The 14,985-nt window shown below is 40.2% G+C and overlaps 1 protein-coding gene across 10 annotated transcripts in view; it reads right to left on the minus strand.

Annotated features, from left to right (window-relative positions):
• The window catches only part of RIC8B (RIC8 guanine nucleotide exchange factor B), a 118,380-nt gene extending 105,898 nt beyond the window's left edge, over window positions 1–12,482 (minus strand). For all 10 annotated transcript variants that reach the window (XR_014252276.1, XR_014252277.1, XR_014252278.1 and 7 more), the window contains exons 1-2: window positions 11,991–12,482; window positions 4,287–4,334 (exon numbers count right to left, since the gene is read on the minus strand). Coding sequence is in view for 3 of the 10 variants with exons in the window: in XM_082419447.1 (XP_082275573.1) it covers window positions 4,287–4,334; window positions 11,991–12,074 (132 nt within the window). In the remaining 7 variants the exon portion in view is untranslated. The remainder of the gene's footprint in view (window positions 1–4,286; window positions 4,335–11,990) is intronic.
• Between the last annotated feature and the right edge of the window lie 2,503 nt (window positions 12,483–14,985).

Below are 14,985 nucleotides of genomic sequence, written 5' to 3' on the forward strand. Positions count from 1 at the left end.
AGCACCAAACCAAACACCATAGGAAAATAGCCAACTTAGGAACTAAGGCCTAACGCAGGACCTGGCACACAGGAATTACTGAAAAAATATTTGTGGACTACAGAGATCTCTACTAATATGCCAAGTACATCCAACTTTGGGGAAAAAAAGTAAAAATGAAGAAATATTTCAAATGGTAGAATGGACTTTTGTGTACAAATAAATTTATTTCAGTCCATAAACTGGCTCCACAAGTGATACTATCTCCAAACCTAGTAACATTTTTATGTTCCCCCAGAAGGAATATGTAAGATAATCACAAAGGCCCAATTTTAAAGAAAATAAATGATTAAAAAGTATATTGGTCTTTGCTTATGCCCCCAATCACACTACTATAAAAGAATATATTATCACATATAATATGTAATTATCATATTCTTATATCATTATCATTTACTATAACAGAAAAATTCAAAATACAGAAAAGAGAAATTAAAATATCATCTACAGTAATAATATTAAGCCACTGTTTTAGTGAATTTCCTTGTAGACATTCTTCTTTGCATAGTTTTTATTAATTTTACATGGTTGTGATCATTCTGTATGAATACTTTTGTATTCTGCTTTTTCAGTAAACAACATTATGAAATGTGCTTGAGATTCTGCTCTCTAGTTATCAAACTCAAAACCAAACCGTATGTACAAGTTATAGGAATTCTGGCCTCCACTCAAGCTCCAAGTCCCCTTTATTCATTTAACAGGTGTTTATTGTAGGTGCCTATTTTGTGCCACATGCAGTGCTGGGGACTGAAAATACAAAGAAAAGTAAGCCAGAATTTTTGTCCTCAAAGAGTTCTCAACTCAGTAATTACTCTCTGCCTTCACAGAAGTATGAGCTTACCTATGTGAGTTTGAAGTTAATGAAATAAACGCTTGAAATTTATTTTTAACTTCACTCTTTTGAGGAAAATTACTAAATACATAAAGGTTTATCTCAGACAACAACTGAAGTTTTCTGCATTTAATATGGTTGTATTCTTATCTTACAGGTGAAAGAGCTGCAATTCTTTTAATCATTTTATGACAGGTATTTTTCAACATTTATTGCAATTAGTTCTCTTTATTGGCCTTGAGATCAGTTGTATTTTAGAAACCAATATAAGAGCTTTCATTTCCTCAAGCTGTAAATTTTCAGATTATTCATCATACCTCCCTCCATCCTACATATTTGCATGGTATATGTGTTTATGTGCTGGTAGATAATCATAGCCACCAACTGAGGTAGAGAAGATGTAAAGCAAACGCTTCAATAAGCACAGGTGCTTATACCCAAATATATCATGAGCCACATGCACCTGGAACTATTTGCATTCTATGCACAAACATTAGCAATTGTATCTGACTTTACTTCTGCGGAAAAATTTAAGCATTCCTAGTTGGTAATTTCCTTTGATATTTTCCAGTTTAAGTCTAGTTGCCTAAATGGTGTCTCAAGGTATGAAATAAGAGATAAAACAAGGTACTGAGTCATAATTTCAAACCTTCTGAGATATACCTCAAGTGGTAATGAGTGGGAGCCGTGGAGCACTGAGCAGTGAAGGAGCTGCACATAATAGCCAGAAAACCTGTTCTCTAATCGAGGCTCCACCACTTACGAGCGATATGAGTGTTAACAAGTTGTCATTAACATGAGCCTCGGTTTTCTTATCCATAAAACTGGGATGGTGATATTCTCATCATACTTACAACATCACTGTATTACTAATAAAAAGCAAATCTTTCTAAAAATGCAAAATGCTATGTGTTAGGACTTAGGTCTAAGGATCATTACTTTATAACCAATTCCTAAAAAGTTAGTATAATCAAGTTTTATTTTTTGAAAGGCTCTATTTCCTTACATTTACTTACAGGTTGCCACAAGGTTTTACATAAGAGAGGTGTGTTTTTCAGAGCGACAGCACCTGTAGTTTATTGAAAGGGGCGCTGCTGTTACCAAGGAGCTGCTGGTAGAAGGCTCCAGAGACATGTTTAGGAAAGAGAGAAAGAGAACTAGGGCAGCAAAACAAACTGGATGGTAATTTGAGTTCCTCTTATTTTAAGATTGGGTTTAATGTTGGAGACATGCCTACTATTCCATGCCTCTCTACACTGAGAACTTAAAAGGCTGTTAGGATGTAGAGCCTTTAGAGAAGTCCAATAATTTTGATTTCAAAGTCTTTTTAGAGCTTTAGGCATGAAGGGTCTCTAATGGTTTTAACCCCTGGAGACTGAAATAGTTTTGTTTGCCAATGTTTTTCCATTAATGAAGATTACCTAGCTAGGTCCCTAATGACATTTGTTTATATCAGACCTCCCAGGAAGCAGCAATCTACACGTAATACTGAAAGTAACACTAGTACAGTAGTTACTGTCACCAAAGATTTAAAAGGCAGTAAAAGAAAATACTTGGAAAATGTTAGGTTTTGCTACTATCCTACAGGAAACAAACATGCTTTATTAATAACTGTGTGGGAAATTTTTTTCCCTTAACTGAAAGTCATATGGCATGGGGGGGATCTCTGTCTTCATGCACTTATTTTGACCAGTAAAAGCACTACCAAAGATTCTAGTGTCAGATTCACAAGGCACCATGGACTCTATATAGTATGGATCCTCCCAACTAAACCAAATAGCAGCTGCCTTCCTAGCCTGAATACCTATCATGAGTATATTAAAAACATGTTCTTTTTAACACCTTGTTTCTTTTTTCTTTTCATGTAACTATCTCTCCCATTAGCACATAACAGTCTTTCTCCTTCTTCCTCTTCCTCCCTCTTTACCACAGCAAAATATTCCATTCTGCAAATATACACAAGTTTCTACAAATATTCCCTAATTGCTGGAGGCGTTATTGTTTCCAATCATCTGCTACTATGTACAATGCTTCAGTGAATAACTTTGTTTACATTATTTCAATCTGTCCACAGAATAGATCTAAAAGTGACATTGCTTGGTCAAAGGGCAAAATACATCTGTAATTTTGGTACATACCGCCAGTATATGCAAAGGTAGGAAGTAGGAAACAGAAGGGATGTGTATGTGTATGTAACTGGAAACATTTCATATTGCTAGAGCATAAATTACAAGGGAGAGAAGCAAGCAATAGGCTGCAAAAAGTAGGCAAACTTCAGATCACTGAGCATCTAGGTCATGTTAAGAAGCTTGAACTTTATTCTATAGACAAAGAAAGTTACTCAAGGGTTTTAAGGCTGGGCGTGACACAGTCAGATTATTGTTACAGAATTATGGACAATGGACTGGAAGGGCATATAACTTGAAAAAGAAGGAACAGTTAGGAAACTGGTACAGTAATCCAGATGAAGGATTGAACTAGGGCCGGGGTTAAGGAGAGAATGTACTGAGAAATCTTAAGAGGCAAAGTGAGCAGGATGCAGACAGTAAATATGGGGGTGGAGGTGAATAGAGGGATGATTTCAAGGTATGCTCAAACCATTACCAGCAAAGCACCGGATTCAAGTTATTTCTCCAGCAGCAATAATACGTTTACACAGATTCAGTCATGCTCTCTTACCTGGTCTTAGCATTTGTGAGGCCAGGGATAGCGGTATAGGGCCCAGCAAACACACAGGCAGAACTGGTGAGCTTCTCCTTGAGCATCGTGCTCTAATCAACTAAGTAAAGCAACCACGGGTGACCCCAACAGGCCAACATGACACTTCATAGCTCCATCTCTGATGCACCCTCTCATAATAACTCCTCTATTCGTAAGCCTCTTGACCCCATTTTCCTCTTTGCCCATGAAGTCAGTGACCAAGACAATTGCTGACAACATAAATAACTGCCAGCACAGGGAACAATATGTGGTTGAGGGGCAGCTGCATGAATAGCTGTTTTTCCAAAACTTAACCCAAAGCCAAGCTTTACTGTAAACCCAATATTACAATATTAGCAATGCATTTTTGGCAGCCTGCAGTCCTGCCACCAAACAAAGTTACTCTCTGGAGATGAGAAGATATGGAGGAGAGTCCCCTCTGAACCCTTCCCATTCCCCTGATTTATGCAAGTGTAATGGTCCTATGGGGATGGGGCAGGAGGGTGTTATGTGTAATCCATACTAACCCTGGCACTTGTCTTTATTCTCAGAGCTTCTAAAAACCAAGCTGAAGGGAAACTGAGAAGTAAACTATCAGATGAAATCAAGTCCACTGTTTATCAAGTCCATGAAAGAAATACATACACACACACACACACACACACACACACACACACACACACACACAGACACACAGAGTAACACCAAGGCTTACCTTTCTTTTATCTTCATCTGTTGATTCAAATTTGAAAGTAGCCCTATGCTGAAGAGGGAAAAAAGGGAAACAATGTCATTTTAAATACACAGATTTTTGATTTTGGCTGTTTAAAAATACCTAATGTCTTTAAAACGTTGTCTTCCCATATCATGTCTCAAAGTTCTTATTAAAGTAAGAGAGGCATGTAAGCAAATAATTGTAAAACAGTACAAAAGACTAAAGCAAAAATATATACAGAAGAGACAGAGTACTGAGCCACTAACTACCCAGGGAAATCAGGAATTCTTTGCATATAGTACAGAGCATTTGAGCTGGACCTTGAGGGATGAATAGGAGCTTGTCAGGTAAATGGAAAGCATTCTAGGGATGGAAACAAAGGCTCATGTGTGAAGTGGTATGATATATTTATAAAATAAGCAGCTCTGTCAGAGTGAAACACAGGACACATGTTAGGGGATGAGAGGAGTGGAGAAAGATGAGAATGGGAAAGTAGACTGGACAGAGATTTGGAAGGATCTTCCAATGTTGCTGAGGAGTTTGTACTTTCTTTATCATATGCAATAAGAAATCACCAGAGAATTGTAGATAGGGAAGAAATTGATAGACTGGCATTTCAGAAAAGTAATTCTGTAAGAATGAGGGTTTAAATCATGGCTCCACCACTTAATAGTTAAGCAAGTAACAAATTATAACTGTATTTCCCATGTGAAAAGAGGGGGTACCTAGTTCACAAAGCTGCCATGAGGGTTAAAACAGCTATGACATATAATGTACCATCTCAGTGCCTGGCACATAGTAAACACTCAGTAACTATTAGGATGATAATAATGATGATGCCAATGACATTGAGGAAAAATAACTGAAAGAAAAGAATGTCATGACTCTCCTGAAATGACTGGCAACACTATATTTTCCACTCTGTGGCTGAAATAGAGAATGGAGTAAGTTGACTTGTCCACTTCCAGAGAGTGATGGTACCCAAAAAATAGAGCATAAAGTTCCTCAATCTCTTCTCAAGTTTTATTCAAGAGAACCAAGTGCTCTTATGGATCCTAAGTTTTCATTTAAAAAAATCTTTACTGAACATCTCTCTGCCTTTCCTTTGTATTTCTCATTGGCAACATGGCAACCCACCAGGAGTTAAACACAGTAAGTACTAAAGATATCATCATTACAGGTGGTTCTGCATTGACAGCTTCGCAGAAGAAGCAATTTTTGAAATTAAATGAGATGGAGAAATGTTGACAGAGAAGCAGTTCTGAAAGTAAGAAATGGTCAGAGGGAAGACTTACAGGTAATAGAGAAGGGCCATTTGAGGAAACCTAAGAGAAGCTGCCTCACATACCGTTTGCAAAACAATTAAAATGGATGTCAGGTGGTAAGGCCTTGGATTTAAAAATGTATACCTGAATTGGCATATAGGTGACAGGCAACCAGGGGAAGACCCTGAAGGAGGTGTGAACTCATTCTGGAAGAATATTTTGGGTGGTAGTTTACAGGCCAGATCAAAGAAGAGCAAGACTGAGGACATAAAGCCCTCTGAGAAGTGGGCATCAATAATCCAGGAGTGATATTGCTGGAGGCGGTATAAATTGACACCAACTTCAAAAATGAAAGTGATTTGGCAACACATAATAGAAACCATAAAAATATTCACAGCCTTTGACCCAGAACTTTTACTGCTAGAAAGTTATCCTAATGAGATCATCCAGAGGAGAGAAAAATTATATATGTAATCATATTCACTGCAGTGTTATCGAGTATTATGGAAGAAAAAAGAGAGACAACCTGAATATCCAACAACAGGAGACTGATGAAATAAATCACTGTGTATTCATCTGATAGATTATTATACTGCCATTTTAAAAAAAAATGGCTAAAAAGTTCTGTAACAACATGAAAAATTATTTATGATGGCAATAAGAGGAAAAACAGTAAAACATCAAACTGTATGTCTATGATGACAGTACCTACATAAATGTATGCATGATTTCAAACGAAGGCTTGAGTGTTAAAATGCAAAAATAAAAACAACTATATAGGGTTGGTGGAATTGCTGGTGATTCCTTTGACAAAACTCATTGTTGGTATATTATTTTTATAATTAAAAGAAAAATTTTATATAAAAGGTAAATAAATTAATGAATGAGCAAGGAAAGAAAGAAAAGAAGAAAAGGAAGGAAGAAACAACAAAGACTATAACTTAGGAATTTACAGACCCAAGGTTTAGTAAAAACTAACAGTGAATAAAAGATCAAGAATTAGCAGATTGTATGGTTATAAACTGAAGCTTAGTAAAGGTTCACTACAAATGAAAACTCATAATTGCACTTAGAAACAAGAAGCTTAATTTCTGCCATTATATGTGAAATATTAATTCCACACATTATCTGGAATAAATGTACCTAGTTGCCAATGTAATAGTTCTCCTAAACTTTTTTTTTTTTTTTTTTTGCATTTATGGTAAGGGAACAGAAAAAGAAATCATCTTTTGGAAAGCCCCTCGTTAAGTTATAAAAATATCTTTTAAAAGGTTTCTACATAGAATTAAATCTCTCAAGGTGATAATTTAGAATAGTATCAAGGACTAATTTTTATTTTTCTTTTTATTTTATTTTATTTTTTTTTAGTGTCCTTTTTTTTTTTTAATTTTTTTATTTATTCATTTATTTATTTATTTACTTATGGCTGTGTTGGGTCTTCATTTCTGTGCCAGGGCTTTCTCTGGTTGTGGCAAGCGGGGGCCACTCTTCATCGCGGTGCGCGGGCCTCTCACTATCGCGGCCTCTCTTGTCGCGGAGCATGGGCTCCAGACGTGCAGGCTCAGTAATTGTAGCTCACGGGCCTAGTTGCTCCGTGGCATGTGGGATCTTCCCAGACCAGGGCTCGAACCCGTGTCCCCTGCATTGGCAGGCAGATTCTCAACCACTGCGCCACCAGGGAAGCCCTATTTTTCTTTTTAAATGCAAGGCTGATCCTGTCACAAAACTGCAACATTTAAAAAAAAAAAAAAAAAAAGAAATAAAGGAAAGAAGAAAAGCAAGCTTTCAAAAGCCCTAACTAACATGAGGGCTTAATTTAATTAGCAAATATACTGGTATTGTGAGGCAATACAAATTGAATTTAGAATATGCCAATCCATTCAAAGCAACCTCAAAGTGTAAAAACAAAAAGTCCTCTTACATAGTCCAGGATATTTATATATCCTATTCAAATGTGGAGGCTGTACTTCTAGAACTGTCCCAATATTAGGTCCCTATCAATCAGGTTCTTCTAGCACATAAATGAAGACCTCACTGCTATCAGTGTTGTTTTCCTCTCTTATGAGGACTACGCTCAGAGACCTACATACCTGTCCGTATCTTAAATAACTTTTACCTTTCATTTGGCCATAAACTTGCCACACTTCCATAATGGAATCCTACTGGAGCTTGCTAAGGGGTAATCGTATGTCTAGGTGGCCTCTATGGCCACCAAGCCACCTCTCTGGTTATCAACATAGTTGATGATGATGCTAGGCCTCAGTTTCTTCTCCTATTAATTGAGAGTGTTGGACCCAATTATCTTTGAGGTTCCTTCTTGTCTAAATACCCTGGATTCAAGGAACTAAGATACTACTATGCACCTCAAGGCTCTTGATCACTGTTTGTTGCTGATAATCATAATGATGCCAACCAATCTCTCTACTAAATCTGTTAGCAGAACAAGCCCTAGGGGAGGAGAAGAAGCTTGGACAGCCTAGACTAGAGCAATATATACTTCCCACATTAATAGCTCATTCTATAACTGGAGTGGGGTGACTGGGACCCAACAGTAGCCAAAGGAAATAGTCCTGAAAACCCTTTCTCTTCTGTGCTCAATAACACAGAATAGACAGGGGAAAGCCAACAGGGCCTTGCAAAAAGAGCCCTGGATATTGAATCTGAAGACTAGGTCTGCCACTTCTAGCTATGTGCCTTTAGGCCTGTAGCCAGTTACTTTGTCTTTCTGAACCTCAATTTCCTAGTCCCGAAAAAAAGGGAGAATACTTCAGTCACCCTCGTAAGTTTTAATACGTGATGACATGTGAAAGCACGTAGGATAATACACAGTACATAGCAGGCACTCAATAAATGCTATTAGATGAATTGAAAGTGAAAAAGAACAACCACTCTTCCTATTTTTAAAAAATACTTTCCTATGCTGAGTCAACTTGCATTATGCCCTTGAGAAACAGACAAGTTTCATTTTTTTCTAGGATAGATAGCTCTTCCTTCTCCCCAAGACAAGAAGGGTCAGTGAATGAAGGAAGAAATCTTGAAAATTAGAATCTCCTTAACACGGTAGAAATTAGATGTTACCTGGAGCCAGACGGGTAAATGTTAAACATGGCACAAGGTATTTTGCTAACCATTAAAAAGTGCACGGGTCAAGGAAAAAGAGAAAGAATGGAGTATATTCTCTAATTTTTTTTTTATCAGGCTACGTCAACTCCGTGCCACATGCTTAATTCCTGACTTTTTTGTTCAAAACTAACAGTTATGGGTTTTTCTTCAGTGCCAGGCACTGTTCTAAATGATTTACACATATAAGTCATTTAATCCTGACAACAAACCTATGATGTGGGTACTATTATTATCCCTGTTTGGCAGATGAGGAAACTGAGGCACAGCAAAGTTAAGTACCTTGCTCTATGCCACGCGGATGGTAAGCCGGGGACCAGAGTTCAGGCAATCTGGCTCCAGAACCCGTGCTCTTGCCGCAGGACCTCTTGAGCACCTTGACCATTAGTGAACGCCTCCTACATGCATTATGCACAGCATTCGGCATTATACTTCACTTAATTCAGGTCTCATAATAACTTAGATGATAGAACCCTATGTTACAGATAAGGAAACTGGGACTCAGGCTTAAAATAACTTGTCCATAGTCATGACACTAATAAATGGCAGATGTGAACCAAGATTTATCTGACTCCAAATTCCACCTTCTTTCCATTATACTTGCTGCCTTCTTTTGAGAACAACAAACCAATCATTCTCTCTCTACATCATTCATTTCCCTTCTTGGTTAGACTCCTCAATGCCCCATAATCACTTCACTCTAAACATTTCCCAAATCCATGTTTCCAGATAAGGAATATGAGGCACATGGTAATACCCAGGTACTTTTTCAGGGTTTCAGACTCCATTTCCCATAGAACAGGGCAATTTAATTCCCCCTCCCCATTCTTACTGCCAGACCACTGCAATCGTGCTTCCCCTTCTTCTTCATCTGCCTCTAGTGTCTCCTGCCTTGAGGGGCAAAGCCCCACTGCCAACATAAAACTCAGCTATTTTCTTTGTACTCTGGACCTACTATAATCAGCATTAAGCATGAGAACTCTTTTCTGAAGGAGCTGGCCGAGCCGGTTCACATCAAGACACAGCTTTCTCAAGCCTGGCCCCCAAAATACCACCCCAAACAATACACATTGGGCATTACAACTTTAAAACCATTCCCAATGTGAAAGGAGAGCTGGGGATGTCCAGAACTTAAGCTCTGACAGCACTGAGCCAGGAGTGGTAAGTGGAAACCAACCTGGAGGGAGATCAAGGAGAGGAAGAGATAAACTGGAGGAAGCAAATCTGGAGTTCTAATTAGTTTAGCCATGAAGGGAAGGAGAAAATATTGAAGGAGGAGATAAGATCCAGTTCGAGGTTTTTTCCTCCTCCCTTCTGTATAGAAGAAAGTTCCTATTTATTGCTGGATACCTGGGATATAATAAGTGCTAAATAAACACTAGTTGATTCAATACAATGGCCAAGTTTTCTGTTGTATTTCTTTCTTTTGAAAATCAGTTTGTAGCTGCCTCAAATCTTTTTTGGAAAGCAATTATAAATCCAGTTGAATGAATACACAGTCGGGCCTCCATATCTGCAGGTTCCACATCCGTGCATTCAACCAACCATGGATCAAAAATATTTGGAAAAAAAATTGGAGAAAGTTCCAAAAAGCAAAACTTGAATTAACTGGCAACTAGCTACAAAGTATTTGCATTGTATTTACAACTATTTACATAGCATTTACATTGTATTATTAATAATCTAGAGATGATTTCAACTATAAGGGAGGATGTGTGTAGGTTATATGCAAATACTATGCCATTTTATATAAGGGACTTGAGCATCCATGGATTTTGGTATCCATGGGGGAGGTATAGGGTCCTGGAACCAATCCCCTGCAGATACCAAGGGATGACTGTAATCTCCACAATATGTACATCTGTGCATTAAATGAATTTCTCCTAAATTACGCAGATATGCAACAGTAAAGCATATCAGAAAGCAAGGAAGCTAAGATATGAATAGAACTGAATCCATGCATCCTCCCAAAGAAAGCAGCATAGTACTGTAAAAGAGCAGTCAGAAAACCTAGATTCAAATCTCAGCCCCATCTCTCAATGACTGTGTGGACTTGAGGTAACATCACCCTAAATTTTATTGTTTGTGAAATGGGAATACCACCACTTTCCTCACAGGATTGTTGGGAAGATTAAATGGGAGTGAAGGTGCCTTATTTTTGGATCTTCTCCACATAGAGCAGAAATGGCATACTGGCAGCTCAACAATACAAAGTGTATGGAAGTGCAGTGGTGGGCACACAGCAAACACAGAAAGGGAAATTATGAATGGAGGCAAATGAAAGGAAGAAAGATGTTATATCTAGGGTGTGACATGGTATTGGGTGTGTTTTCACAGAAGTCAGTTATTTCTATAAAGTGGTCTTCTAAATGGAAGAATAAAGGTGTGGTATGTTACCTTCAAGAGTGAGCATATAAAACTCCTGGAAGGTAAAGTAATGGAGAGCTAACGGGTCTTGAAGAGACATTCAGAGAAGTGACTGGGATATATAAGATACCTTTTTACTGCAGAGTTGTAAAGTGGAAAGAATAATACCTAGGTTGGAATCCCAGCTCAGAAGTATGACCTTGGGCAAGTTACTTAACCCATCTAGAATCTCAATTGCAAAATGCAGATAAAACCTCACAGGATTGCTGTCAAGATTGAAGGAGATAATGGATGGGAAAGCTGTTAATGTGATACAAACAACAGGTATTATTAGGAGTTAGTCTGCCCCCAGTTACAACATAGTATGTCCATGACCTTGGCGTGATTTCAGTTCCTAGTGCCTCGGTTTTCTCATCTATAAAATGGGGAGGATGATGCTATCTACCCTATAAACTCTCTGAGAATCAAGTTGGACCATATATATGAGACATCACGCCTTGAAAACTGTACAGTCCTGTACGTATACAAGGAACTGCCATAGTGGCCGACACGTTTTATGCATGTCAAGGCCCGTGTTTATACACAGAAACACGTTATTTTTAAGCTATGCAGGTGAGGAAGACTCGCGTGCATTTATGCATCCATGAGAGGGGCACAGACGCACGCTCACGGATTCCGGGGGTGTGACTTGCACGCTTGGGAAGAGGACCATGGGACAAACTGCTGGGCCGGAATCAGAGGGGTGGGCGCCAGGGTGGGGGCAGGGGGGGGGATACAGGATGCACGGATGGAAAAGGCTGGGGGCACAAACACGCATGCCCAAGCCGGAAACGTTTTCAGGGGAGAGCAATGCGCATCCCCGGAATGAGGGGGGTTGGGAGGGATGTGATGTGCAAGCCCGGGGGGCGGCCCGAGGGTGCTATACCGCACGCCCGGGGCCAGGGCTCTTTACCTTATCGCTGTAATCCCTCAGGACCCGCTCGATAGCCCCCGCCTCGCCGGCCCGGACGATGTAGAGGGCGCGCTCCTCATCCATGGCCGCAGGTGCGGGGGAGCCGCGGCCGCTCTGCGCGCCCAAGCCGCTGCCTCCAGGTAAACGCCTCGCGCCCCCGCTCGCTCGCTCGCTTCTTCCCAGCTTCCTTCCTTCCCTCCTTCCCTCCCTCCCTCTGCCTCCAACCCGCCAGCCTCCGCCCGGGCAGGCCCGACGTCACCGCCCCTCAACTTTCACCCCGCGACGTCACCGGTCCCCCAGCAACCGGTGCCTCGCGGCCACCCCCGACAAGGCCCAGGACTCGGTAGAGGCCTGGCGAACGGCCTGAGGGGGAAGTCAAGCCCGAGGCCCTGCTAACTCTCCTGCCTCTCCCTCCCTCAGAGAAGAGTCCAGCCTTTTAAGTGTGCTTTCACAGACAGAACTGTTCTCTCCTGACCCTCCTCTATGAATCATTCTCCTCAGCTGACGAGAGCGACCCGGCTCTTCCCCGCCCCTCTAAGAGCCAGCAGCTAAATGGACTACAATTCCCTGCGTGCAATGGGGTCATTCCACTCTTCCATCTAACTTACCGGAGTGCCGAATGGCATGTCGGGATTAGTAGTCATCCAGCGGGAAAGACTTCCCTCCAAAGGCATGCTGGGAACTGTGGTCCTGCGAAGGCCGGAAACCGGAGTCCGGCGGCCGCCTGAGGCCAGCGGCCCAGAGACCGTTAGGGGGAGGGCCTAAGCGTCGGCTCTGCCTCCTTTTTGTTCCTTACGGAGCTGACCGTCCTGCTCGAGCCTTTGCTGGTTGGACTGGTTGACAGCCGCGGAGACTGGCACCCCTTGGTGGGAACTGTCATGCACCGGTTTAATTCCCTCTTTTCTCGTTTAGCGGTTTCGGTCTCTTTGAAATTCTTTCCTTCCTTCCTTGTTTGCGGTCATGCTATGTATTCAGCTACAATAATGTGGGAGATTGCAGGCAGTTCTCGGATAAAAAGGGGACTCGGCGGGTTTTTGCCTTAATAATAATAGCCGGCTTGTATCGCGTGTCGCCGGGTCTGCAGACTCAGAGTTAGGTGATTTCTCACTACACTTGAGATTTTTGTGGAACCGTAGGAACCCGAATAGGTTAAGTAATTTGTCCTAAGTCACATAGCCAGTAAATGGGGAATTCGAGATTTGTATCAGCGTCTTTCCCCAAAGGCAGCTGCTCTACAACCGCCGGTAAATGTGATAATACGGATATACTAGTAATGGTAGTAGTGATGGTGGTGATGATGGAGGCTCACATTTGCTCAGTGTTCGCTACATGCATTCTGTTACATACTTTACTTGTGTTATCTCAGTCAATTTCTCACAAATTAAGTCAACAAATATTTGAGCATCTATGCTGTGCCAGGCACTGTTCAATACCGTTCAATACTGTTCGGTATGTTTACAGTGGACTCAAAATGAAGTCCCTGCTGTTGTGGAGCTTCCATTTTAGTGCTTAAAATGAGGTACTATTCTCATTTTAAGATGAGGAAACTGAGTATTGGAGATGCTAATAGATTAATTTACCGAGGTTGCAGAATTTGGAAACTGAATTTGAACTCGGAACCTATCTATGCTCTTTCTGCTCTCCCAAGCTATTTGCTAGAGAGTGGATGAACTCTCCAAGCAACTTTCAGTTTTCCATTCCAAGCAGCCTTTACCAGAATCATCTTTCATGCCAGCCCTGCTTGCCTCTCCCTCTTGAGCTGTGCTGAAGAGGAATTAGAGGGGGCAAAATTTATTCATCTAATAATTATTGAGTTTTTTCTATGTGTCATACATTGTGCTAGGCTCTGAGAACTTAGAAATAAAAACAAGTATGCAATCTGAGCTCATGGAGTTTTTGGTCTTTCTGTGGATTAGACTTTTCACACAGCAAACCTTTATTGAGCATATTTGTTGAGCCAGGTATTGGGGTAAGTGCTGTGTCCATAATAAAGTCAGGAAGATTTTAATCTATCTCTTTACAAAGCACCTTCATGGAAAGGTCACGGTATAGTAAGCTGTATTCCTTAGGTAATAGTAATATCTTCCAGTTATTTTTTTTAATCATTTACAAAACATTTTAATATACACCATCTCAATGGATCATTGAGGAAGGTATTGTTCCCATTTACATATAGGAAATCAAGCTCAGATTAGTTAAATTACACCAACTGGGACTCACACTGAGAGCTGTAATGTAAAATATTTGGGTGTTTACTCTCTGTCCAGTACTGTACTACGTGCTTTTTGGGTAACCATACATTTATTTTTGGAGCAAGGGCTCCTGCGCAGGATACGAACAAGCATAAAGTATCTGAGTAGAGACGTTTCTTTTAAAGAGGGTCTTATACACATGTGTTTGAAATGCCTGTTTACCAGAAACAGGCTATGTTTTTAGGCTCCAACCCTGTACTTCTAAAAAGAGATTTAAAAAATGTGAAACCACATGAATTAATGGCTTGGGAAATTGCACTTTAGTAAATCTTAATTAAGCACCAATATTCTGATTTTATAAATCAAAAGGATCTTTGACTCTAATTCAAGTCATCCTTTGACCACTGACGAGACTCTGGTCCCAGAAAAATTAAATGACTTGTCCAAAATCAATAGTTAAAAGCAGACTCCGGGACTAGAGCCTAGACTAGCTAAATCCTGGGTCACTACATCACTTTACCTCCCTGAATATTTAGTTATGTGATACTTTCAGTGACTAGAGTCTCTGGTCCAGCGGTAACTCCAGTTCCTGTTGATTCTTGCGTGGCTTGGTGCCAAGGAATTAGGATTTAGAGCCTGGGTAATCAAAGCAACAAATATTTATTCACAAGTCACTGCTCTGAGATGTAGTAATATAATTCTGTACATATATATGAATAGTGCTTTACTGTTCTCAAAATATCTCCACGTAGATCATCTGATTTAATCCTTGTGATAGCTGAAAAATGCAAGGTCAGTAGGAC

The sequence above is a fragment of the Balaenoptera physalus genome (genome assembly GCF_965194825.1).
Source record: "Balaenoptera physalus genome assembly, chromosome: 13".
In the NCBI taxonomy this organism is placed as follows: Eukaryota; Metazoa; Chordata; class Mammalia; order Artiodactyla; family Balaenopteridae; genus Balaenoptera; species Balaenoptera physalus.